Source organism: Cuculus canorus, chromosome 1, assembly GCF_017976375.1.
Source record: "Cuculus canorus isolate bCucCan1 chromosome 1, bCucCan1.pri, whole genome shotgun sequence".
In the NCBI taxonomy this organism is placed as follows: Eukaryota; Metazoa; Chordata; class Aves; order Cuculiformes; family Cuculidae; genus Cuculus; species Cuculus canorus.
The window spans coordinates 5,156,245-5,184,004 of record NC_071401.1 but is presented as its reverse complement, the minus strand read 5'-3'; the positions used below and the strand labels follow the sequence as shown (position 1 = coordinate 5,184,004).

Below are 27,760 nucleotides of genomic sequence, written 5' to 3'. Positions count from 1 at the left end.
TCCCCTGGCGGAGCTTGAGGCCATTCCCCCTTGTCCTGTCCCCTGTCACTTGGGAGAAGAGGCCAGCACCCTCCTCTCCACAACCTCCTTTCAGGTAGTTGTAGAGAGCAGTAAGGTCTCCCCTCAGCCTCCTCCTCTCCAGGCTAAACAACTCCAGTTCTCTCAGCCGTTCCTCATCAGACTTCTCCAGCCCCCTCACCAGCTTTGTTGCTCTTAGGCATGTATTAGATGCCAGTTGTAGGATGGAATCATAGAATCACAGAATCATAGAATCACTAGGTTGGAAGGGACCCACCGGATCATTGAGTCCAACCGTTCCTAATGCTCCCTAAACCATGCCCCTCAGCACCTCATCCACCCGTCCCTTAAACACCTCCAGGGAAGGTGACTCAACCACCTCCCTGGTCAGCCTATGCCGGTGCCAATGAATTAGTTTGGGTGCCTACAGTTGGGCAGATGAGCCCTAGCATTTATTATCAGAGCCAGCTGAGCCTCAGCACCTAGAGACTTCAAGAAAAGAAGGGTGGTAAGTATCAGAAATTCTTTCCTCAGGAGTTACATGCACGGTCAGGAGCAGAGGACAGATGAGCAGGGGTGTTACGGTGCTATGTTTGCTGCACACTGGCCGGTCAAGAAGTAGAAGCAGGGAAAGCTTTTAGACAGCTGGAGGAAGCCTCAAAATGGCAGACTATAGTACTCATTGGGGACTTCAGCCAACACAAAATCCTGTAGAAGTCCAATAGGTCTGAGCAGAAGCAATGCAGGAGATTTTTGGAGTGTACCCAAGAGAGGTTTTTTAATGAAGGTGAGCATTGAGCTGACAAGTAGGGCGGATACTCTACTAGAGCTATTGCTCGCAAGCAAGGAAGAACTGATTGAAGGTATAAAGGCTGAGGACAGCCCTGGCTACAGTGATCATGAAATGCTGGGATCCGTAACACTGAGAGAAGTGGGAAGGAGAAATAAGTGGAAACAGCCTCACACTTCAGGAAAGTAGATTTTGGCTTTGTCATAGATCTTCTTGGCAGGATCCAGTGGGCGTCTAGCCTGTAGGGTGAAGGGGTACAAGAAATTGGTTGATTTTCATGGACCCTTTGACACCCTCCTTAAATTCCTTACGATGTGCAAAGTGTTGAACAGGCATGGAAGGAGACATGTTGTCTACCTTGACTTTAAGAAAGACTTTGATAAGATCTCCCATAGTGTCATTAGAGACAAACTGGTGGGATATGGACTGCTAAAGTGTCTGATAAGGTGGGTGGACTGTTGACTTAACTTTAGGGCTCAAATGTTAACCATCAGAGTCACTGTTTTGTTTAGTCCTGGCCATAGTTATGGAATTACATCTGTAGCAAAATGACATTTACCAGTGGTGAAATACAGCAAACTGAGAAGGTGAGGACAGTGGCTTTTTAACCATGCACAGTGAAATGCCAAAGTAATTCTTGTCAGATGTGAACAAAGAATTTGTGACTCCTCAGGTCAGTTTTCATAGTGGCTATGAGCGCATTACACAGACCTCTCTTCCTGTGTTTTAGTTGTAAATCTTATTTTTTGTCTGTACTTAATTTCTAAGGTTTGATAGATGCCAGTAAAAGGGCATATGCGTTCATGGGATTGTGTAAAATTGTCTGATAATTTTAGGCACCTCGTTTAGCATTCAGAAGAGAGTTAACTGTGCGTGGGGTATTCTTATTTCGTTCATCACTGCAGGAGAAGGAAGTTCTATTGATGAAATATGCTCAAGACTTGAAGGTTACATGTATGGTTAATTCTTGAGGTATTTAGAAGGGTTTTTCCCTGGGTAGGGAGAGCAACATGTGTGTCAGGCATGAGAAAGGCAAAGACAGTCCATGGAGGGTTGCTTAGATGTCATAAGCTGCATGACTTTTTGAGACTATAAAAAGTTATTTTTTTTCTGCTGTGGTACCAGACATTGCTGCTTTCCATACGCTTACTGTAAAAGCATTTTGGGACACTCAGAAGGGAGATTTAATTTAACGATCAGGCATTTTTACTATTCCCCATCTCACGTCAAAGGTGATGCTGGTGGAGTACTAATGTTCTGTGTTTAGGGAGAGGGGCTGAAGGAAATGCTGTATGGAGATGGGAGATGGCAGCTGTCTGGACCTCTTTGCTTCAAGACATTTTGCTAGAATGGGAAAAATACATCTTTTCTATAGGTGAAGAATAGATTTTTCTGCCGATTGAGCACAGGAAAGTTTCTGAGCTCTGTGAGAACGTGCCATGAAATATATTTGTAGCCCTTCAGGCCTAAGGACTTCAACACATGCTGTACCACTGACAGGGGGATGATTTTTCAGTATGTGATGGTTCCATTGATATGGTGCTTCCATTGTGTTTTCTGTAGACAATGTGTAACTTTCTTTTAATTTTAATTTTAATTTTAATTTTAATTTTAATTTTAATTTTAATTTTAATTTTAATTTTAATTTTAATTTTAAATGTCTTTTAGCACAGGAAAACTAGCTCCCTCAGAGAAGAGAAGTAATTACCTGATACAGAATTAACAAAATAAACAAATTTTTCAAAGTTTACATCTTATTTTAAGCTTACTTTTGTAAATGTATGCATTTCAACACATTTGAATTCAAAAGGACAGACATTTTAAAAAATACGTTTTTACAACTGCAGAAACGTATTGCAGCCTGGTGTACGCGTTTTCATTCCTGCTGCTGTCAAAACAGATACCTCCTGCAAACTCATGGGTGATAGAAGGAAGAAAGCTCAGCTTTTGCAGTAAGCAGTAAGCAAAATCTGAGACTTTTGAAGATAATGATGCTCTTAGAATGAAATACCTGTAATTAAGCAGCATTTCAACTATTACTTTCTAAAAGAATTACATGTCTTGTCCAAAAGGTAGAGGAATACCAAATATCTCTAAAATTTGAGTGTCTGCAGCTGCAAGTCTCATCCAAATATCTCTCTGTGCCTTTGATACGGAAGGAAGGCTTAAAAATCTAAATTGAGTCCTTCCTTCTGACCTCTGGCACTAGGACGAAATGGACAGGTGAAAACCCTCAGATTTGGTACAAATCAGTCATTTTGAAAGAATGATGCTTTGTCCTAAATGAATTGGAAAATTTCAAAGAGAACAAAATGGATTTCACATTTGCTTTAGTCACCCAAGGGTCGCTCATGAATTAATTCGAAACCATAGGAATAGCAGTAGCAGCAGTAGTAATATTAAGGAAAATAAGCACATATATGCATGTATGTATTTTGGTGAACGCTGTAGTAGTAATAATAATGAAAATAAACAGATATATGCACATATGTGGTTTGGTGAACACCTATTAAAATGAAATAGCATAGAAATGCTAGAAGCATGTTATATTTTTCTTTTGATGAACTTGAGTTTCTTGATAATTTAAAAGATCACTGGAGAGTCGTAGCTTGTCAGGAACATAACATAAATTGCGTGTTTGAAATATTAATTAATATAAAATGTTCTAGGGAGCATACAAAATTTTAAAACCCAATGCCTTTTCTTGGTGATGCTTTCACTGAAAAATAATAGTTTTCTTTCAGACTATTTTAAATGAATTATTTTAAAATAATGAGATAATTTGTGATTGATAGACTATGACAGCACATAGTGAAGTGGCTCCTTTGTTATGCCCAGCTAGTCTTGTAAGCAGTATTAATTATGTCAATGGTAAACTTAATTCCTTTTTAACGGCAAAGTAAGATATAAGGAATGAATAGTATTTAATATCCATTGCTATGATGGGCACCTACGAGTTGGAAGATGAGGAGGTGTAAAACTGGAGAAAAATAATGTGTTAATAGATCATGTTAATTAAACTGTATTGGACTTTACTAATCTTGTATTTTTTTTTATTCTTCCATAGCCTGAGACCATTCGGCAAACTCTTCAAAGGACGCTACAGTATTTTGAGCATCAAGTTATTGGGTAAGTGTTAATGTGAAGTAGTAAAAGGTGTGTTGTAATGTTTTGCTCTGTGGTTCCCTGGTCACAGCCTTGTGTGAGAAGCTTTTAATTTTCCACACAAATTCTTATAGATGCTCTGGAATAAATATTCATACTGTGGATGTGAATGATAAAACAGCCGTCCAGTCCTGCACCCAAGCAGTCTCATCAGTCCGTGACTACTCCATTAACAGTAGTGTTTCCTGGGAATCTTTTTGTAAACGTATCAGTTTGCTCTTCACAGAGCCAGCTGAGCATGCTGAAAGAGTAGTTTATGCTATGATCTGACTTCGAAATCTTGCAAAATCCTGCATCACTGGTTGTTACATACGTACACTATTACATGCTTGCAGGTTTTTGCAGAAACAGGGCTGAAAGCCACCTCCCAAGAATTCATTGCCGACATCAATAGATGACTGAGGATTAAAAAGAAAGTAACAGCAACTATAGTCATGAAAACTAAGGCATTCTCACACTGTAAAATAGTCTCCTTTCAACCTTTTCCTTACCTGCGCAAGTGTTTTATTGTCGCAGATAGCTTACTTTTTCCTAACAGAGTCACAGTACAATGGCTGCATCTCTACAGCCATTGAATAGCTGTGCCATATGACAAATGAAGAATGCTGTCATAGAGTTACAGAATCATAAAGCACGGAATCATAGAATAGTTTGTGTTGGAAGGAACCTTAAACATCATCCAGTGCCAACCCCTCTGCCATTGGCAGGGACACCTCCCACTAGATCAGGCTGCCCAATGCCCCATCCAACCTGGCCTTGAACAACTCTAAGGATGGGGCAGCCACAACCTCCCTGGGCAACCTGTGCCAGTGCCTCACCACTCTCACAGTGAAGAAATTCTTCCTAATGTCCAGTCTAAGTCTGCCTCTCTCCAGTTTGTACCCATTCCCCCTCATCCTGTCCCCGCAAGCCTTTATGAATAGCCCCTCTCCAGCTTTCCTGTAGCTCCCTTCAGGTACTGGAAGGTCGCTATAAGGTCTCCTCTGAGCCTTCTCTTCTCCAGGCTGAACAACCCCAATTCTTTCAGCCTGTCCTCGTATGGGAAGTGCTCCAGCTCTCCAGTCATCTTTGTAGCCCTACTCTGGACTCGTTCCAACAGATTCATATCCTTCTTACCTTGAGGGTTTCAGAACTGTCCTCTGAATCTAATTATGCAGATCTAAAGGAATTTTTTTCCAAGCTGTGTTGAGGGTCTTTTTAGAATTTATAACATAGTTTCAATGCTCCCTGCATTGGAGGGAGTTGTCCTTGCCTGTTTCTCAGTGTTCCATTAAAATTCAAAGGGAGCCCTGGCTTGGCGTGTGATATCTGCAGTAGTAGCAACCTGACTGGCACCTGAGGACAGTGAGGGGACCACAAGTAGTCTCACAAGTAGTTGTGATGTCCACTGTGGAACAGGCAGAGGGGAGAAGCCTTCTGGCTGTTAATTTTTTCAGTTGCTGAAAAAATTACTTGGAGTCTCACATTAGGAGACTTGAGGGAATGAGGCAGTGCCTTGAGGAAAGCACGTGTGCAATAATAACACATCTTTGTATTTATGGCCACATGTGGCTTAGATGTACTTTTTTTTAGTGGAGAGAATTTAAAATGAGGACACTCTGAAAACCTCTAACTCGTGTGACTTATACAGTGATACAGTTTTTTGAACATCAGTGTGAGTTTGTAAAGTAGCATCTATCTGTAGCAGATGTCCTGTATTTGTCCTGCCCCGTGGTCTTTACTTTCAGTACCTGCTGTTTCGGGTTTACCTTCCAGACCCCTACACAGCTGCTCTGCTCTCTTGCTCTCTGTCCTCAACAGAATAGGGGGAGAAAATATGATGAAAAAAACTTACAGGTTGAGATAAAGACACATGCAACTCTTCTACCTCTTCCTGCCCCAAGAAGCACAGGGATATGGGAATGTGGGTTGTGGTCAGTCCATAACAGCTCCTGTCTGCTGCTCCATCCTCCTCTTGCTGTTCCCCTGCTCTGGCACAGTCTGTCCACAGGCTGCAGCCTCATTCAGGGCATACCCACCTGCTCCTGTATGGGATCCTTCACAAGCTGTGGTGTGGCTGTCTGCTCCACATGAGCTGCAGAGGGACAACCTGCTTCACCATGGACTTCTTCACAGGCTGCAGCAGACTCTCTGCTCTTGCACCTAGAGATTCTTCTCCCCTTCCTTTACCCCTTCAACACCATCTTGACTGAGGGTTCAACTGAGCCCTGCAGTGAAGTTGTGCTCAGCACAAGGCTGCTCCATTCTGTCCTCCTAGCATCCCCTTCAGTCCTCCCTGCCAGCACTTGGGCCTTAACACCCCATACAACGTAAATGTTTATCAAATGTCCCATCCCAATCAAGACCAGAGGCGAGGAGTGGCTGTGATGTCCTTCAGGGAATTGTTGACACTGGCTGAAGAGGTGTAGCAGTGGAGTTGGACTGTGACTTTGGGCTCTGGGTCAGCTCCGACAGCGTGTCGGGATGTGGCCTTCTGCAAGGCATGTGGCTTGACATTGCTGGAGACCTGGAAGGCAGTACAGACCACGCAGCTCACTGCAGAGCGTGCCAGCAGCCCTTTCCACCAGATTTTCCTTGTCTAAGAGTAGCCTACTCTTCCCAATTTGCTTTACTCCACATGGAGAACCAGTTTCCCTGTTGGGGGGGTAACCTGATGTGTGGATCTGAATCTGTTGTAGTCCATTTCCACAGGTGCTGGCAGCGCAGTTGCTGAGATTTTGTGGACGTTAACCAAATGAAGAGCCCAATCCTTAAAACTGCTATTCATGATTTATGAAGTATCAATAAATATGAAGGCATAACAAAACTCTTAATAAAATACTCATTAGATAAGCTTTTCTCCCTGCATTGTATATTTTGCCAAGTGTATAGCAGTGCTGCATTATTTTGTTCACTCATATTTCCTCTTCTGTTGTCATTATCACTTGCATAAATCTTTGGTTTAAACATCTTTTGAGTTTCTTCTCTCTTTCTGTTGAATTAAGGAAAAACAATCCAGCAATACTAAATCAAATAGAATAATTTAGATGGTAGCTGCTTTCTTGTCAGTTGAACCATAGCTCTTTCATCAGCGATGGTATTCTTTTCATTTTTTCTTTAACAGGCTAAAGCACAAACTTTATTCTTGATAGCATAGTGAGTTGCAGCCTAACATTCTTCTTTCTGTTGAGATGTTTTCAGAAGATAGTCAACGAAGAAAGCTAGGTTTTATACTTGCAGTGCTAATGTAATGTACTATGCAAGATTTATTCTTCTTATTAGATACTCACCAAGGCCTCATAAACATCTTGCTTGGAGTTTAGTGGACAACTTTGTCGTAGACAACACCCCAGTTGAATGATATGTAAGACAGATATGTATCATTCCCCTCCTTCATGCCTCAGGCCTTTTGTTCTATTTTTTTCTTATACCTTTATTCTCATTATAGATAGTATTTCAGATTTTAGTACGATACTTGAGATACCCAAGCTACTAATATGGTGTCATCTGTGATAATGCACAAATGGAGAGGGGGTGATGTAGAAGAGAAGAGGAGGGAGACAAGGGAAGATAAAGGCATTCTTTACCACCACTTCTGAAAGACATTTGTCATCCTTGCATTTGTAAGAGAAGGTGGTATAACTTTTTTACTTTTTTTTTTTTTTTTTTTACTAGTTACAGGGATGCAGAGAAGAACTTTCACAATATATCAAACAGATGCTCTTATACAGACTGCTCTGGCAATGAAGAAACTGAAGATGTCTCAGGAATTCTCCAGTGTACGGCTAATGTACTTGGTATGTAATTTTTCAAGGGAAATTGTTTCCTTTAATTGGAAGGGAAGTTCACTGACCATCCTAATACCAACAATGAACCGAAGAATATTGCTCCAGCAAAGAGAAATTAGGATGGAAGCAGCTACATATCAGGGCACTGTGTTACATTTGTCCCCTTTTCTACATATATTTTGTCCATTTGAGGAAATCAAGACTCAATTTTTGGTGGAGTCAGTGGATCTGTATTGTGCAATGTGTGATTAGAGAGGTTTCAAAGGCTTTATGTCCAAATGGACTTGCATCTGTGCAGGCCTTGATCTTGGAATTATCTGAACTGGTTTTATAGGGGTTCTACAGAGCAAGCAATAGTCTTATTGTCTATGGGCTTGATGGTTAGAGGGCCTGGGAAACACAGAGCAGGATGTACCTGAGCCATGAAACATTCTGCAAACTTAACATTCATATTGGAAAATCCTTGCTACAATAAACTATTAGAAAGTTTACATGTCAAGGTTGTGTCATCCATCACTGAAGTGCAGCTGTCTCAATAGGTACTGAATTTATACTAGACATAAGGAGGGATTTTTTCATGCTGAGAGTGGTGAGGCACTGGCACAGGTTGCCCAGGGAAGTTGTGGCTGCCTCATCCCTGGAGGTGTTCAAGGCCAGGTTGGATGGGGTGTTGGGCAGCCTGATCTAGTGGGAGGTGTCCCTGCCCATGGCAGAAGGTTGGAACTGGATGATCTTTAAGGTCCCTTGATTCTATAATTCTATGTTGGTCAAAGTGAGTTCATCAGTATTATTCCTGTCCTGAGGTCAAGTAACCAAAGCTCACCCCCTTGCAGCACAGCAGCTGAACTATCATAGCTGTCTGTGTGCCCGCTGTCTGGCGTCTGCTGTGGAGCACTGCCATTTGCCATCTGCTGCTTTCATAGAGTTTGCAAATGGAGAGTTCTTGCAGTCGTTTCTCTGTGGGAAAGGCCCTGGGGGTCGCAGTGGCCAGCAAGAGGGACACTGGCCAGCAGTGAGTCCTGGCAACAAAGATGGAAATGGCAGCCTGGGCTGTATGAAGAGGAGCAGAGATACAGATCAAAGGGACTCATTATCCCCTTCTGCTCAGTACTTGTTACACCACTGTAATCCAGTATTAGGGGTCCCAAACCATAGAGAAGCTGATAAACTGCAGGAATTTCAGTTGAAGACATCAAGATGATGGGAACTGGTGTACCTGCCCCATGGAGAAGCTAGGGGAGCTGGGCTTGTTCAGCCTGGAGCAGAGATGTCTTTGAGAGGACATAACAGCAGTCCCCACAGCCTGTGGGGAAGTCCTCAAGGAGAGGGAGCTGGGCTCTTCATGGTGGTGCAGCATGGAAGGGCAAGAGACAGCAGCCCTGGGTTGAAAAGGCAGACATTCAAACTGGGTATTATTCCTCGTAACGATATTTAGGCAGAGGCATAGATTGCCCAAAGAGGCAACCTGTGTGCAGTCTCTGCCCTCAAACCCCAACTCGGTAAAGCTATGATGAGCAGCCTGGCTAGAATGACCACCCAACTCATGGGGTCTCTATGAGCTTGAAAGCCTCTCTGATTCTGGCCTAGCTAAACCGAAGCAGTTGTTGATACCTCGGTGACATTTTTGCTAGTTGAATACTGAGCTTTTTATTTCCTCTGGACTGTTATATAGCATTCACAATACTTGGGGCTGCATTTCTTGCAGTGTTGAAATTCTCTTTACTTTTCTGTTTGAGGTCTTGGTAGGCTGCTGAGGTTGGGGTGGATGGTACAAAAGATAGCATTCTGATTCATAGCAAGTTTCCTTTGAGGTGGTAATATATAGAGTAAACCTGTGACATTTTTATGGGATTATGCAGTTAGAGAGATTTTTCTTCAAAAGGAGGCACAACGCTGAAATCTGACCTTGTATGATAAAGATATGATTTATGTTCCATATCAGGGGAATATGGTAAGGTGATATTCTGCCCACATTGCAGTCTGGACCATTGTATCCTGCTGACTTAAAGTCCTTTTGGAAGTATATGCATTGCATGTCTGTCTTTTCTATCAAACTGTTAAACAGACTTGGTACACTCTGTGAAACACCCGACATGTTCTACTTGAGAGGTGACTGTGTTTCACTAACACTCCAAATGCTTTTTTTTTTGGCGTCAGGTGCTTTATTCTGCAAGATGCTAGGTGCTGCCAGGGAGATTCTGAGTCCCTTTAACTGCTGCTAGGAAGAGACTGTACATGGCACTTTTGCACATTTAGTCATGGAGAGCTTTTAGAACAAATTATAGTGTAAATATGTGCAGTATTAATTACCGTATTTTTTCATTTGCGTTTTTAAATAATTGAATGCTAACTCTTTGAAACAAATGCTAGAAAACAAATGCTTAGAAACAAAGCCTTTTCATGTTATCATCTGCATATTAATATAAAAACAAATTAGACATTCAATACTTACTTAACCATGACACAAAATATGTGTCCTAAGAAACGTTTATGAGTATATTTTCAGAGTGATTTTAAATCAATATGTTATTTCTGGTCCCTGAGCATGTCTGAGTAATGCGCAGCCTAGTTTTTTAGTGGTATTGTCACAGCAGATGTGTGTCAGAAGCAGATTGGACTGTTTGGATCACAGTGTAGGGATAACGTTTGGACATTACTGTCTTGGGGAATTATTGAAGTGGACTTCAAAATAAGTTTGCAAAGACTTCCTCTTGGAAAAGCTCATTTTTAATGTATGATTTTAAGTTCATAGCAAAAAAGAAATCAGTGTGAGCAAAACACTGAAATAATTTAAAAGCAGTACTTCTTCCTTTCTCCTTATCTGGAACAGTAACATAAGGGAATAAGCAGTAAAACTAGCTGCTTCTTTTTAATTGTAGCTCCTATCACAACAGGTAAATAATTAATGGAGGCTGTGTAATTGATTCTCATATACACAGCCATTTTCATGGTTGAATAAGGATTAGTGAGAGCTGCTTCAATGCAAGAAAGACACAACCACTGCTGTGTGTACCCAGAGCAACTGACATTGTTGAAACAGGAGACAAGAGTAAATCAGACTATACTGAAAGCTAGAACCAAGTTCTAGCTGTTGAAAGCTGTTGAACCAAGTCTAGCTCTCATTTTATTTATGTGAGTGATAACAGGGACTTGATCTCTAGGGCTGGAAAAAAGTTTTCTTAAAGGTGCTTGGAAGAATCCTCCTGCTCTCTCCTGAGCCTCTAACTGCCTCTAAAATAGTCATCTGGCATTCCTTATTCATCAGAAGACAGTAAATGCTGAGATCATTATTAAGCTTGGAAGAGTGTGAGTAGGTGCTTTGCACTGTGGTCCTGGTGCTTACACAGCTCGCTGCGAAGTGCTGACTGCAAGCTGTGTGCTCAGCTCGATGCATGTGATTTATCATGTATGAATATTGAAATTTGCCTCCTGTCAAGGTTTCACCAAAGTGTGACACCGTCTTCCTGCAGCGAAAGGACCTGATTCTTCTTGTCTCCTCACTGAGTTGCTCCCGCTACAAGTCTAGACATCAATAGAACTCTTCCTGTTGTAATCCACCGTAGTTAAGGGAGCCACGTAAAATATGTTTGGTACTAGATTTGATAGTAGATCAATGGCACAGCTTTCCTTTGTGGTGACAGCTTCTGTGGCTGGAATATTTAATTTAATTCTTTATCCTTTTTAAAATAGTCCAGACAGGTTTATGATGGAGTCAGTTTTCTTTAGCCGGTGTGTGCATGCTTTTATAGTGCCCTTCATAAATTATCATCCAAAGGAAAAACAAGTGACAATATGTTGGAAGTTGGGAAAAAGAGGAGAGAAATCTTAGCTTCTAAAGGGAGTCTTTATGAAGTTCCTAGTTGGATATAAAGCATCTCAAAGAATAAGCACTGGTATGTTTTATCCTGTTGACACAGATAATGCTTTTAGCAGGCTAGCTGAGCAGAGCAGATTAGTGTTGTTAGTTTGAACTTATTTTAGAAACAATGATAAGAAAAAAGATTCCTATGCTGAACTATATTATGTGGATGACGACCACATTTCTTTATTAGGTGAGTATGAATATACACTGAGGTATGTTACAGACTGTATCAGAAGAGATTTCTAATTTGACCTTGGGCAGGTTTTTATTCTTTCTGTGCCTCAATTTACCATCTGCATAATAGAGATACAAGTATTTATTTATTTTTTTTCCTAATCCTTTAAACCATATGTCAGTGTTGTTCAGATTTTGACCTTGTCAAAGCAAGGACATTTTTGTACAATTTGTACATTCAACATTTTGAGCAATGACAACCAAATCTTGTTTGAGGCAGCTTTTGTGCCCATAATTTAAAATTTCATTTCAATTAAGATTAAAGTGTGCATTTTGACTTAATTGCAACTAGTCTGAATAAAGGAGAAGACTTTCAGGCAGTTCCAAATTAAAACTTTGGCAACAGGAAAATGAAAACTTTTTTTAATTTGTTAGTCTGTAATTCCTACTGTAGGGAATTTATTTTGGGACATAAAGCCTTCATGATCTGTCTCCTGCTTATCTGTTTCACAGATATTCCAAGCAGGTCTGTGGTACTGAGCTTTACAAAGCAACTGAGAAATGCCTCGTTTTCATTTTTCAACCCCACTGTGTATTTCTGATATATCCCTTGATGTTTCACACATCCCAAATGCACAGATTATATAAAAATTGTACAGCTTTCACCTCATCTCGTCCACACACTCTTTTCAAACACTACACACAATTAATATCGCCTTTGTGGATGTAAACTATTTTTCACTATTACTTCAATCCTTCACAAAAAAAAAAAAAAAGAAAGGGACTTTCATGAAGGGATTAAACTGCTTTCCTTTAAATGTCACTGGTATTTCTTTTGGAGCTTCTTTGCATCTTGCTGAGGAACTCTATAATCCATCATAACTTTGATAGTAAAACTAATGCAAAGAAACTTGAATTCAGAAATATATATTAAAAAATCTTTTGTGCAAAATTTACAAAGCAGAAGAAATGTTCATATCCAATCTTTAACAGCATGGAAGAAATTTTGTCTTTGAAAGCCTGTTTCTGAATTAGACTACAATATCTAAATCACATGTTCTGTAGCACCATGCAATATACACTGCATAAATAGCACATGCAAATCCTTGGGTCCACAGCCTGAATTTACAAATGCACTTGTATCAGATGGTTGTTTCAACAAGGGGACCTGGAGAAATAATTGCACCTGTTTGACTTTTCATTGCTGAAGATACAGAAAAACATTTTCTTACAATTTTTTATTCAAGAAAAAAAAATTTGTGACAGAATTCTTTTTCATCTGTTTTAAAAATTTGACTTCTGAAGTCTTAGTACAATTACCTTGTTTTCCTTAAACAATGCACAGTGTACATCAGTGGCTGCTAAGTCAGCTCCACATGTGGACTTAAAGGTACTACAAGAATTTTTCCTGTTTTTCTTAACTTACGGGTTAATAATAATGCTTATCCTCTTTATTTTGCCTCTGAGTGGCCTGGGGACTTCGCTTCTTTGTCGTTTCTAAGTGAATATATTTATGGGCATCTTCCGTTTGGAGGATGATATGCCGCAGTGACGAGGATTCCCGAATCCGCTGGTCATAAGTTATGTGGAATCTCAGCCCAGAGCCCTGTCCCATCAGGGAGATAAATCATGTTTCTGCATCCGGTCTCCCCAAGATGAAGAGGAGGTGGAATCTATTGTTGGTGCAAAGGTTTAGAGAGATCTTGCTCTGAGTGACATTTCCTTGTCACCACTGAAGAAGATATGTGCGGTAGGCTGCTTTATATAGAGCAAATCACTTCATACCTAAATATATCTTACAGGGCTGTTCCTTCATTTAGTGCAAAGAGCATAATTCTATAGAAGTCATTTGTTTTCTTTATGTTTGTCAAAGTTGAAGATCTGTGTTTTTAAGAAAGGAAGAAAGTTTCTTCTCTTGCCCGTATGCTGCAGTTCAAGAGGAATAAATATGGGATCATTCTGGTAACTATTAAATAATAACAGTGCATCACTGCTGAGAAATGCCATATTTGAAGAGGCAGGAAATATGCTGAGAAGGAGATCCCAGGACAGATGTTAGCCTATAGTGAGATTAGACCAAGTGATGTAATTGGAAAAGAAGGACAAAGCTTTGGCATGCTGGCTGCTCAGCAGGTATCTGAAAACTGTAAATGCTTATGTATCTAAAGCACATAAATTACTATCACTTTCCTTTTCCTTTGAGCTAAGAACTGCAGATAGTCATTAGAATGCAACTAATTTAGGATACGTAGCCTGATTTATAATTAAAATTGTTGATTTACAAATGGTGTAAAAGGAAATGTTACATGGCCCAGAGGACAGGCGATACTAATGGATTTTAATACTCGGAAGTCTATCCTGGGGGAGTCGAAGCTAAACACACAGGACTCCTATTATTTAGCAGATGTTACAGCGCACTGGCAATAAAAAAGTATGCTAAACAAAAATCACATAATTAATGTGATTTCAAAACTGAAATGAGTATGTCTAAATTAGAAAATGACAAATGTTTATACGAAATGGCCTTAGACGTCCCAGTCCTCTCAAATCAGAGCTATTTATTGTTAGAAAGCAGATGAACTACCAGTAGTCAGTAAGCAGTTTGATGTTATGATCTACAATAACATCTTGTAGAAGTCTGTTTAAAGTAGAAGACATTCTGGGTATGATTCATTGACTAAATGTAGGTGTTTGCCATTATTTTAGGTGCTGTGGAGTGTCTTGTGTGGCCTCTGTCAAACCTTCAAAAATGTGTTGGTCTTCCTTAAGTCCCATATCCTGGCAGATGTGACTACTGTTAGTTCTTTTGTAGATGTCTTGGGTGCCTTATGAAGTCTCAAGTAGCATTAGATTTCTATATTTAGTCAGCTGAATTGAGCCTTTTGTATGTGTGAGGATTTATGAGAGATGATTTTGCTTTTCATGGGAAAAGTTTTTGATTTCATTACCATTTTATTCTTTCCAAGAAGTGATATTTTGCTCCCGATGTCAATTCAAAGACATATATGCTTATTCTAATGCAAAAGAAAATTAAAATAACCTCTGGTCTTATTGCTGTTTGATCTCAAGTGTCAACGTGAAACAGACTGTATCTGCCTTATTTTTAAGAATCACCAACCTAGTGATTGAAGTTTGCATTTAATAAAACCTATGCACATTTAAGAAGTGACATTTCCTGGATGTGATGGAGCACACAAAGTGATGATAGTCTTCCTTCAGACAGCTTGACTTTGCATGCAGAATTGACTGCTACTGAAAGTGCTACATGGGGAAAAAAAGAAAATTGCCTGTTCTTAGTAGCTCAGCTGAGCTTCCTGTGTCAGTAGTTTGAAGCAGAATCCTTTACACATAGGCTGAGTGCAGGTGATCAAGTCGTCTCCAAGAGGTGGTAATTACAATGATATTTCTAAGCATCATTTGTCAGGGGAAACCGTCCCTTTAATAAGGAAAGAAAACACCTCATTAAAATTGAGTAAAACAAGTATTATATGTGAATGAGTGTGAGGAATTCTTTTTAACAATAATTACTGGTTTTATTTTATGGAATCTTGAAATAGGCAGGCCCTGTAAGGAAATTTAGTACAAATTTTACAGTTATGACAAAACCACGTATGAAGACATAAAATGATGTTATTGTATTTACTTAAAACCCAGTAAAAACGGTACTATCAACTATTTTGGTATATCTAAATATCTAGATTCTTGGGATAATATAAATTCACCATCATAATGAAGTAAGATCAAAGTCCTTTATGTAATAATTAGCCTCAGTTACAAGCCAAATGATTCATCTAATGTACCTTCAGCGTTAGCCTGTACACATCAAAACCTTTTTATTGAGAGAATAAATGTTGCTTTCCCTTCCATCTTTAAATTATGCTTTGGAATTCTGACCTGGTACTTGGCTTTCTGTCCAAAAGGCTGTTTAAGGAATAATGATCTTATTCACTCCAAAAATCTGCTAATCCAAAACACATTTGGGAGGTATTTGCTATAATTGTAGTTGGAAAATTCTGTTTCCATCCACAGCATGAGTTCTGGAATTGCATATTGAATTAATGTTCGATGTTTACAAATTCTTAATAGGTATCTTAATAGGTATCTTAATAGGTATATCCTTTTTAGGTATTTTTCTATGCCAAAGGAATCAGATGCTGGTCACTCTGCAGCCATTGTCTCCATGATGTACTTTAAGGAAGAATTGGATGGCTTGTAACTGCTTCTGCATGCTCTGCAAGTTAATGGATTACTTTGTTGTTTTTATCGTTTGATCTTCTATTTGTTTTTGAAAAGCCTATGATTTGTGATTGTCTTTATGAGAACAGATTCCTGTCTAATTTCTCCACTTAGAAATGTACAAAATGCTTAGAAATACTCTATAGTGTTGTTGGCGTTTTGTAGTGGGTTTAAAGTTTACAGAAACTACTGAAAAGAAGAAGGACCTTTTACTAGTATTTTGTTACAGGGTGAAGTCATCTGTTCCTGCTCCAGTTCAGTGAAATACTTGGTTTGTACTTTAAGCCTGTGCTTAAAGGCTGTGATAATTTTGAATCAATCTTTTCCTTAAAGGTATTCGAGACACATTCTTGAAAGATAATAATATAACTTTTATAGTACTCTTGTCATAGATCCTAAAGTGCTTTGTAAAGGAGGCCCATTCTAGTGTTGCTTTACCTCAGTTTCCTTCTACAATGTGTATATATAATTGCTCTCCAGTATAAGTTAGAATAAAAATGGCATTATAACAAAAAGCAACAAAAACTACTGAGGGGAAAAAAAAACATTAAAGACACGTGATTTGTCCTCTTCCAGAAGTGAATGAAGTGGTAGGGACACTGTAGATCACTTTCCAAGAGGAAAGTAAATTGAGACTGATGAATTTTTAGAATTTCATTTGGTATATTAATAGAAGGTTAGTAAACAGCAGAAGCTCAAAATAACAAATGGCTTCACTGGAACAACAGCAGAGAGCGTTGGGATGAATTTTGGTTTATTTTGTATCACTATGGTTCAGTGAAGCATCTTCGTGAGGCTAAGGAAGACTTTTTCCTACTTCCCATTTGCAAGCTAGTGTCCATTAGGAAGCCGTGTCTGTGGTCACTGGGGTCATGTATGAGGTGATATGGGAGTGCAGTGGCCTCTGTATTTGAAGTGCTGGACACACATAAAGATCTCACATTGTTGTTTTTTTTTTCTGGGCAGCTGAATGAAAAGTTTGATGAGAGGTCCATAGTGAAAAAGAAAGAATGGAAATGCCAGCTTTCCAGAAATGAATAGCAAGTCATCCATTTTAGTGAACAGAAGTTGACTTACATTTTCAGTGCCATCTTCAATTTGAATGATTCCATTGCAAAATAAAAATGAAAACAAAATGGAGATGTAGAGAAAGAATTCAGTGTGAGAGGAGTTTGAAAAGATTAGACTGTTTATGCAGATATATGACCTGAAGGTTATAAGTAAGATTATTCTAATGACATTGTTTTTCTTTTCTCAAAATAAAAGGAAAGACAAAGGAAATACTGAATATGTTGGAATTGAAAATTATGCCGAATGTAATTTTTAAAGATAATAACTGTCCTATGGAAGTCTCTGAATGTCGTAAAGAATGCACTATAAAGTCAATGCATTCTAGGAATGTTTTTTACTTAGCAGGTTTTTCTATATGTAATAAAACTATCTCCTGATCTGGTATTTCCATCCATTTCAGTGAATAAGCTAAACGTCTACTCAGTTAGGGAGGAGCTTACTCAAAACCAAGTTTGTTTTTTTTTATTTTCCATCAATTTTTTCAGTTTTTCTATAACGTCAGATATCAGTCATGGCTAAGACAAAATCTCAGAGCAGCTGAATATCAATCTGATGCAGTCTGACATTTTCTCTCTTTGTGACGGTAATGATCATTTCTGTTGTCTAGTGAAAGCTAAACAGATCCAGTAAGTATAGAAAGAAGGGTAGGGAGAAATTCCACAGAAGACATTCAAAAGATTTTGATCATTTATATGGTAGTAAATGGAAAGGTTATGATGAAATATATAGAATTAATGTTAGATAAATGTGTGCTTCTGTTCATCATTTGTTTCAATAGAAGAGGTAGGAATAAGTCAGTGAAAATACAGATGAAGTATTTTGTGCAACTTCATGCCAGTACATCATTGAAGCCAAGAGCTTTGTGGGAATAGAGAAAAAAATACTTTGTGTGTGTTTGAATAATAAGAATTTAAATAAAGATTTTTGATTTAAAGAAAAAACATCGTGCTTCAAGCAAAAATTGACCTCTTATTGGTAAGGCTGAAGAAGAAACTTCCCCAATAGGTGTATTATACTTGTTTGCTTTAGTAGGCTACCTGACTTTGTTTAATTTTCTCAGGTTCTCATAGTGTCTATTCTTAGAGAAAAAATTCCTAAGACAGACCAGCAGTTTGGTCAGGCTTGGATATATCCATTTTTCTATTTCAAGCTATTCCGATTTTCTGCTGCTACTGTGTGTAATTCAATTCAAAGCTAACATGTTTTTAAAACTAGTGGCATGTCCTCAAGGCGGGCCACTGACCTGAACTGCATAGTATAATTCATGTTGCTTGGAGCCAGTACGTTGCGTCCAGATTGAACAGCCAGTCCTCCGGAGTCCAGTCCTCCAGGGAGGACAAGACCAATTTAAGACAATAAGCAAAACCTTAGGCTGAATACTGAGATGCAACTCCTGCTAATCATAATGAGACAAGGCTTGCATATGCAGCTGTAAAGTACACAAGTTGTCACTTCTGTATATCCTACTTTCAGTTAGTGGTGCGCAGGCAATTGACTGTTTTACTGTAGTTTAATGCTTTGAAGACAACCCACCTATGCTGTTGTTTTGGGCAGCTTCGTGGCACGTTACGTAGTTCTGTAACCGTATTTTTATGGACAATATTGCGATACGATGTTATGCAGACATAGTGGTAGTGAGTCAGGAATTGGCACACTGTCCTCTGAGTCAGGATATTAGGGGGCATTGTGTACCAGAGGTACTTTCTTTTGGCTTAGCTGCAGATTTGACCATCTGTGGTCATAAAAGATCCTGGGAATATTTTTGTAATAACCTAGTTTAGTGACCAAACTTGATTATGACTAATGACATTTGAATGATCTTTCCCAAATTATTACTATTACTTCTTTCATAAAATATGCTTGGTCATGTCTTCCTGTTACCCTGTTTATATATGCAATTTAATGCAATTTAATCCACTATTAATCACATCTGAGGTCCAGACAAAACTATTGTTGCAGATAATTTGAAAAGGTGTGGAAAGCTCAAAACACTTGTGAATATTGTTATAACTGTACCTGTGAGCATAGTCAGTTCAGACACTGCATTGTGATGATCAAAGGTTATTGTCTGCAAATAATGGATGAATGACTTCTGATCCCTGTTATACCTTTTGGGCATGAAAGTCACTAATCTTACACTTCTTCCAAATTTAAAAGCCTACAAGCAGTTCAAACAAACAATGAGAAGCTGGTGATCCCCTGGGATCTTATCAGTGTTTTAAAGCATGCTGAATACATATTAAAATAAAGGCCTGCAGTGCCCTTAGGAAATAAGTGGAATGCCCTTAGGAATGTCCTTCATTTCTGTTAGAATTAAAGATTAATTGTAAGGTGTTTGTTTCACTGAAATATGATCTATTTCAGTACACTGGAGGAACTATGTTGTTAATTCCTATATTAATTTCCTTTGAAAACTCTTGCCAGATAATTGCAATTCACTTACAGCTGTTTCATACTTCTTTTTCTTCTATTATACCTTAGTACAATACAAACATACTCAATACATTTTGTACCTCTGCTGTGTGATATAGGGATTATATACAGATGAGATTTAACAGAGCATGTCTTCCCTAAAATGAGACAGAGGAAAATGCTTAATAACCATCTCAAAATTATTTTTTCTAGGTTATTTGTAAAATGGTAAATGACAAACTGGTGTAAAATTTTATACCACTTCCATCACTGTTATTTTTTCATTCCTTGAGTAATACCAGCCTTATCACCTCTGTGAATCAAAATCTTTTGAATTTCTGTGATGGAGGCTTGAAGTGACATTATGAGATATCACAGAGCTGTCCCATCTACTATTAGTTTATATCACACTGTAAAGCAAGGTTGGTTTTTTTTTTTTTGAAACATGGGGAGGTGTAGAAACCTAAAATAGAAAGGCTTTGCTATCCTATGCAGATAATAAAAAAGAAGCAATTATTCCTTTGTATCCTCTGGCAGTGCCCAATACCTATAATGAGAAAAGTATTTTGTCTGAAAACAACGTCAAAGCCCACAGTCCCTCTTCCTGAGCTACTAAAGCATTGTCTCACTACAGGTCTTTAGATTGCTTATTGAAAGCCAAAGGCCTGACTTTGAGTCCCAGCAGCTTTTTCTTCAAGTTGGTAAGAGCTGGATCCCTCGCAGAAGCAGTGAACAGAGGGGCTATAAAAGCAGAAGCCTCATTTGAGGCTCAGTCAACAATGGAAGGGATGCACCCATGGTTGCACAATGGACTGCATCTGACCTGCAAAAGTCAGGGAAATTATGATGTATCCTGACTTCTAGGTGGGAAGAGGAGACAGTTAAGTCTAAACCCCACAACTAGCTGCCAGGGACAGTGACCTTAAAACATGAGGGTTTAAAACGAAATGCCAAAATGGCTTCTAGGGTTATTCCCAGCCACCAGAGAAAACAGTCTGATGGTTAAGTATCCAGTGAAAAATCCACTCTGACTGGCTTGGGAAAATACTGAGCATGTAGAGAACAAAGGAAAAATGGGACACAGTGGCAATATAATGTTGATAATGAGTGTCTTATTCTCCTATAGGTTTGAAGTTTGAGGAAATGCAAGAAAAGTTTGGGGAGGAATTCTTCAATATCTGCTTTGATGAAAACGAAAGAGTTCTTCGAGCAGTAGGTGGAACCCTTCAAGACTTCTTCAATGGCTTTGATGCTTTGCTGGAGCATATTAGAACTTCATTTGGAAGACAGGCCACCCTGGAATCCCCTTCTTTCCTATGCAAAGAGCTCCCTGAAGGCAATCTCATGCTTCATTACTTTCACCCACATCAGATCGTGGGATTTGCAATGATGGGAATGATCAAGGCAGCAGCAAAGAAGATTTATCACTTGGAAGTGGAAGTAGAGCAGGTCGCTAATGATAAGTTGTGTTCAGAGGGGATGAACCCAGGTAACTGCAGCTGTCTGACTTTTCTTATCAAAGAATGTGAAAATGCAAATATCACAAAAGCACTTCCACCGGGAACTTCCCAGTCCCCCTTAGACCTGAGGATTAGCATCAGCACCTTCTGCAGAGCTTTCCCCTTTCACCTGATGTTTGATCCAAACATGCTGGTTCTCCAGCTTGGAGAAGGTCTTAGGAAGCAGCTCAGATGTGACACTCATAAAACTCTGAAATTCCAAGACTGCTTCGACATAGTTTCCCCTAAAATCAGTGCCACATTTGAACGAGTTCTCCTGAGATTATCTACTCCTTTTGTCATTCGGACCAAACTTGAGGATTCTGGCTCTGAAAGTAAAGATAAGGTAAGAACATTAATTTGGAAGGAGATGCATTTTATACATGTGATGGGAGAGGATTATTTATTAAGAGAGAAGTAGCTCAAATGCTGTATACTCGGGAAGCTCACTTATGCCTTGTAAACAGGGGTGAAATGGCATTCCTCACCCAAGTGAATATTTTTGTAAATTATTTACAAGCTTAGCCTGTGATGTCGTAGCAAATTGTGACATTGCCATTCAGAAAATTGTGGAGCTGAATATTCAGCTGTGGAGTTGAGTAGTGCATTTTAATCAAAAGAGTGAGGAGTTTTACATAATGCCCATATCTAATCCTTAATTTCACTCCAGCTATATTATGATAACAATAATAGTTATTAAACCATTTACTAGAGAATAGTTTTCAGTCTGTTTTCTGAAAGCTGCTCACTGCAGGGTTCACACTGCTGCTTTATTATATTCTACTTCCTTATTTCAAAATGCTGCTTTCCTCTGTGTTGCTTCTTATCTCTCACCCTTCACTTAAGGGAACCAGAACTGTAAGTGGACCAATGCCATTTTTAATGCTTTCCAGTCATTTAAGTAGGCACTTGTCCTCCTACGCTGCCTCTTCCCTCAATGTTTTGAGCTATCTTAACTAGTGAGCCCTACGTTGGGTTCAGTGCATCCCAGGTGAGTAAGTTGAGAACACGTCTTCTAGAGTGGACCTCTCCAAAGGTTGGATGGTGCTTGTCTCATTGCATATCCTTGAATTATGGGAAAACTTTTTGGTGTGAAGTTGCGTTCCAGCTTTATGCAACGAAGTACTTATACTTAATGCTTATATTGAAAGCCCGTGTGTGAGAGTGTTGGAAATACTGCTGCCCTATGTGAAGGAACTATTGATTTTCAGGGATTTTAAGATATAACAGTCGATAGTATTCAAATCACATTAGATACTTTAGACACCTAAGTTCTGCCTGTGGGTAACACATTTACACTTCCGGTGTTCTGGGTGTAGTTTCAAAAATTCCACCTCTGTTTTGCTACCTACACTGGGCCAGAAATTCAGAAAGTCTCCAATGGTAGCTGCATACTGAGCTGTTTTCAAAATACAGCCGCTTTTGACAGCAGCAACGTTTCCAGCTCCTCTTTGGTACCCTTTGGCACCAATAAACATCTCTGCTGCATTTTCCTGTGGAAACAACATGTTTCCCAAAGAGAAACAAACTAGTTCTTTTCACTTTGTATGAATTGATGCAATTCAACTTTTTTCCTATCTAATTACAAGTTAAACTAGCAAACAAAACATCCTCTTACCTAGGCATGTTTCATATGCTTGTGGCTTATTCCTAGGAGAGGTAGCAGGGAGTGGAACTCGCTGGAGGTGGGTTTTAGCAGCCAGCTTGGAAAGTGATTGTTAATTTCAAAAGCTTGTTCTGTACCATCAATATGTGCCGCTCTGAGTGAATCCTTGCATCATTGCTGTGGTTTGTACCATCTGTCATCACAGGTGGGCAATGAATTGGATCAGTGATGGGCCAAGCTACCATTCAGGAGAGTGACCCTCTCCGCCTTAAGGTCATGTGTAGAGTCAAACCCCGAACAAGTGTTAGCACTGGCACAGTAGTAGTGATTCAAATTTTCTTGAGAAAGGTAAAAGGGAATGGCAGTAAAGGAAATTTTTTGTCTACCAGCAGTTAGGCAAAAAGTTGTATCTTGAACAGTAAAGTGTAAATGAGAGAGAAAAGGATGATGGTAACGTGCAGGGAACCTGAGGTAAATGTTGTGCTGCTGACATGGGAATTCATTTGAGAATGTCAATTTAGCTGAAGAGATGTTTTCTTTTGACTCACCGCTTTTTTTTTCCTAACAGTTTCTAACTGTTTTTTTCTAACTGTTTTCTAACTGTTTCTGTTTGTGAGTCGTCAAATGAATTTTTGTGAGTAGTTAAATGAACCTCAGGACGTGATGCATTTCACTAGATACTCATTTTTGTTCCTGAAATTAAGGTTGCACAGATCATAGAATCATAGAACCATAGAATAGTTTGGGTTGGAAGGGATATTAAAGGTCATCCAGTTCCAACACATTTTCCACGGGCAGGGACACCTTCCCACCAGACCAGGCTGCCCAAGGCCCCAGCCAACCTGGCCTTGAACACCTCCAGGGATGGGGCAGCCACAACCACCCTGGGCAACCTGTGCCAGTGCCTCACAACTGTCATGGTGAAGAAATTCTTCCTTATGTTAGACAGATTCAGAGGTTACGGTTGCCTTGCTTACATAGATTTTGAGAGAAGTGACATGGCGATACTGTTATGTCATGCTCAGGTCCTTAATATAGGATTGAGTGTTCATGTGTTAAAATCAGGGGAAGACCAACAAGGCAGATGGTGGGTCTTTTCCAACCTAAATGATTCTATGATTCTATTGCCTAAATGAAAAAAATAGAGTGAGCCTTGGGACCTGCATGCTATTTATTGTCCCAGACCACATGTCACTCATGTAGTTTGCTTTGAAATTCTTTTCAGTTTGCCAACACTTATTTGGAAGTTGAATATTGGGCAGGTAGATCGGTGGTTGTAAGCGTGACCTCGCTCAGAAGTCGGCAGTAACTGACTTACGTATTTCCTTATTTCTCTGTTGCACATCTCTATTCAGTTCATACTGGAACTGCATCCTACTTACAGTTATTTATCTGGGTTTTTTTTCCTGAAAATTCTGTGTCTGTGTTAACCTCAACACTTTTCAGACTTGGTTACTTTAAATGGTAATTGAAGGGATGTGACCCTGACAACTCTGCTGCAGTTTTGAAGCCGTTCAGATGTCTCAGTGGTTCCTTAAGTAGAAAAAAAAAATGTTTTAAAAGGCTTTGTGATGAACAGAAAATCTTCCAGCCACTCCTCGAAGCACTTTTATCTTCATTTCAATACGTAAATTAGATTTTTTTTTCAGGCAGAATAACAGAACGGTTTTTGTTTAGTCCTGACACCAGCTCTACGTTCAGATAGGAGTAAGTGAGAAATCATGATGTTTCCCTAACTCAGCACCCAGAAACAAATTAAAAACCCCATCTGTCCTGACTTTCAGGCTGTTTAGTGCTTGTCCGCTTTATGCAAAGCTCATTTGTGTGCTTTGATTTACTGGGGCTTGAATAATTGGAATAAATGGCTTGACTTTGTGACAATATCCTAAATTTCAGAGATAAGGCATGTGAATCCTATGGGATTAGTAGCACTTCCTACAGAGATGTATATATACCTTTGGGGAAGCACAGCCTAATGTATCAATGCATTGATATCTCAGCAAACTTTTGTTAATTTTGTACGTGAACAGCTGTTCATTGGAGGTCTGAGCATTTACAGGATCCCATTGTTGTAGGGACAAAACATAAAAAAGTTCTCCCCACCTGAAGAACATGGACTGTATAGCTTTAATCCCAGTTTTTGACACTATCTGTACCTCTGGGTCGTAATTCTAATCTTTTGATGTTTACTTGGCTGACAGTTCAGTCTTCATTATAAAATGTACTCCGGGACAATGCAAGCATTTATTCCACAAAATCATAGAATCATAGAATGGTTTGGGTTGGAAGTGACCTTAAAGAACAGTCTCACTGACTTTACCTGAACTTATCATAAGCTTGCAGCTGAACACCCTTGTAAGTCTTTGGGACGTAAGAACCAAATTGTACAAACTAATCCAGAATAAGACAGGATGTGATGCTTTACTTCCTTCCTCTCCCTCCTGTCTTTCCCTTTTATTTTCTGCGGTGATCAAGTTATTCACACTGATGCTTTGGGTTTTTTCTTGATTATTCTGGATGTTCAAAATTGTCTGTGTGAACAATTACGACTGTCTTTAGATCAGGTTTCCTGGCATACTTACAGCTCTTTAGAAGTATAAAAGCTGAATGTGATCGGCCTCTGAGGTTTCCAGTTTTCCCATGCAGCTAAGTTTTAGTTATTTTTTGTTATTCATAGTGTGGTATAACCCACATGCCAAAGGGAGTATCAGGGCCCTGTTGTTCTACTTGTTGTACAAATGTTGTTTTTCACAGTTCACACTCATTTTAATTCAGGGTTTGTCTTCAGGCTGAAGAGCTTCACTTGCTTGCAATCAGATTTTAAAAACTTTCAATATTATCCCTAAATAACAAGAACACAAATACTTTTGTTTCACCTCTCTAAGGAAACTCGTTCTATACCTGTCTCTGGGAGAAATTATTTATGGCAACAATAAAAAATGCATTCATTGTGGCAATTATCTATTTGGGATTTATTGCTTATAGCTTCACACATGGTAAATACAACTGCACTCCACGAGAGTTTAATGAAAGTGGAATCACATATGGAATAAGATACAGTTTAAACTGAGAGGTCTGGGTCTGAACTTGTCTGCTGGAGTACTGTGAAGCCCCGTCAAGCTCTTCCACTGAGGTTTCCTTTCCATGGATGTGCCAGCAGGTGAAAGAGCTCATGGTTGTGCACTGCCACACAGGGGGACACGAGCTGCCTTCTTCATCCCACAGTCCTCAGTGGTGGGTTCTCTTGGCCAAGTGACCATCTGGGAAGCACCACTGTTCCCTCCGTGGCAGCACCTCTGGGTGTTTGCATAAAGGAAACAGGGTATTTGCACCCAGGTCTCTCCCTGACTCACTCACTGATACAAAGAGTGTGTTGACATTACTGTTTCAATGTTTTACTTGTGAGCACTACTTAGATGTTTGTGGTATCAACATTGCTGCCTCCCATCAGAGCTTCTGCAGGGCTTCCACTCTCTTACTTGTCTGATGGAAGTCAATTCCTCATGTCAAGTTACTGTTGTTTTTAAGACAGATTGTCTTTTAGTGTATTTTTGTATATGCTCTTTGTTTTGACAGAGCTTCCCAATGGATGTTACCTGATTCTGCTGCCTCAATGACCTTCCCTTTCTCATGCAGCCTGGTAACTTCCCCCTAACCTTAATTGTGAGACTGCAGAAATCTTTCATTTTAGTTGCCACCAAGGCCACATCTCAGCCTTTCATTGAATCATAGACATTTTCCACTTTGTCTTTTTTTTCTTACAAAAAAACATGACAAAATGCAGCTGATAACTCAGCAGTAAGTTGCAGAAGTAGCATGAGTCAGGTGGGCTGCCCTCCCACCATTTATTGACTCGAAAAAAGGCTGGAAGCTCCTGATAGGTAATTCCTGAGTGCAGTCGTTTTCTGACTGATAATGAACAAGGTCGTCTGTGACATGATGCATAGAATCATGGAATCATTGGGTTGTAAAAGACCTTTGAGATCATCAACTCCAACCGTACCTGTCCACTACTAAATCATGTCCCCAGGCACCTCCTCTACCCGCCTTTCAAACACCTCCAGGGATGGTAACTCAACCATCTCCCTGGGCAGCCTGTAAATGCTTAACTCCTTGAAAGTACATGCTGGAGCTGCTTCAGTTTCTGGCTGAATGGAAAGACAAGGACTAACTCTTCTTGCTTTCCTCTTCTGACTAATATCCTCCTCACACACCACTCTCGTGCCATCAGTGCTGGGCAGATCAAGAGGACACGGGCCTGCCCTCATGAGGACCCGTCATGTTCCTAGGGCTTTGATACAGATCCAGTCCTCTCAGTGGATAGGTGACAGGACGAGCCCTGCCAGCAGTGGTCTGTGGATGCCTTTCTGAAACTCTGACTTGGCATGTTGCTGGCAAGAAAGTTGACAGTTAATCATGAAAGAAATTACTTGGTTCCTTGCCAGGTACTGTGCAGCTGTATTTTCCTTGTTCCACTTCTCTCCCGCTTAGGCTAACAACCCTTTTCCACCTTTGAAATAAATCAATTTTTATAAGGATAATTCTTGGCCTTTGACGTACTGTTAGGCCTGAGTACGCTTTAATTTAGAGAAATTGTCTAAGAGTAAAGCTGGCGCCTAAAACTGTAATACTGAAGGTGACCAGCATTTTTCTGGTGGAATGTATTGGAGAAGTGAGCCTCTGAGAACCTCATCAGGTTCAACAAGGCCAAGTACAAGGTCCTGCACCTGGGTTGGGGCAATCTCCGTTTTCAGTACACGATGGGGGATGACATGCTTGAGAGCAGCCCTGCAGAGAAGGAATTGGGGGTGCTGGTCGATGAGAAGCTCGACATGAGCTGGCAATGTGTGCTCGCATCCCAGAAAGCCAACTGTATCCTGGGCTGCATCAAAAGAAGCGTGGCCAGCAGGGCGAGGGAAGTGATTCTGTCCCTCTATTCCTCTCTTGTGAGACCTCATCTGGAATAATGTGTCTAGTTCTGGAATTCTCAATGTAAGAAGGGTACGGAGCTGTTGGAACGGGTCCAGAGGTGGCTTACAAAGATGACTGGAGGGCTGGAGCCCCTTCCCTATGAGGACAGGCTGAGAGAGTTGGGGTTGTTCAGCCTGGAGAAGAGAAAGCTCAGAGGAGATCTTGTAGTGACCTTGCAGTACCTGAAGG

General features: G+C 39.8%; 1 protein-coding gene across 1 annotated transcript in view; it reads left to right on the top strand.

Annotated features, from left to right (window-relative positions):
• GUCY1A2 (guanylate cyclase 1 soluble subunit alpha 2) overlaps positions 1-27,760 on the top strand; it is a 158,676-nt gene that overhangs the window by 9,968 nt on the left and 120,948 nt on the right. Inside the window, exons 2-4 of the mRNA XM_054056576.1 lie at positions 3,876-3,937; positions 7,628-7,749; positions 20,622-21,340. Of these exons, the coding sequence (XP_053912551.1) occupies positions 3,876-3,937; positions 7,628-7,749; positions 20,622-21,340 (903 nt within the window). The remainder of the gene's footprint in view (positions 1-3,875; positions 3,938-7,627; positions 7,750-20,621; positions 21,341-27,760) is intronic.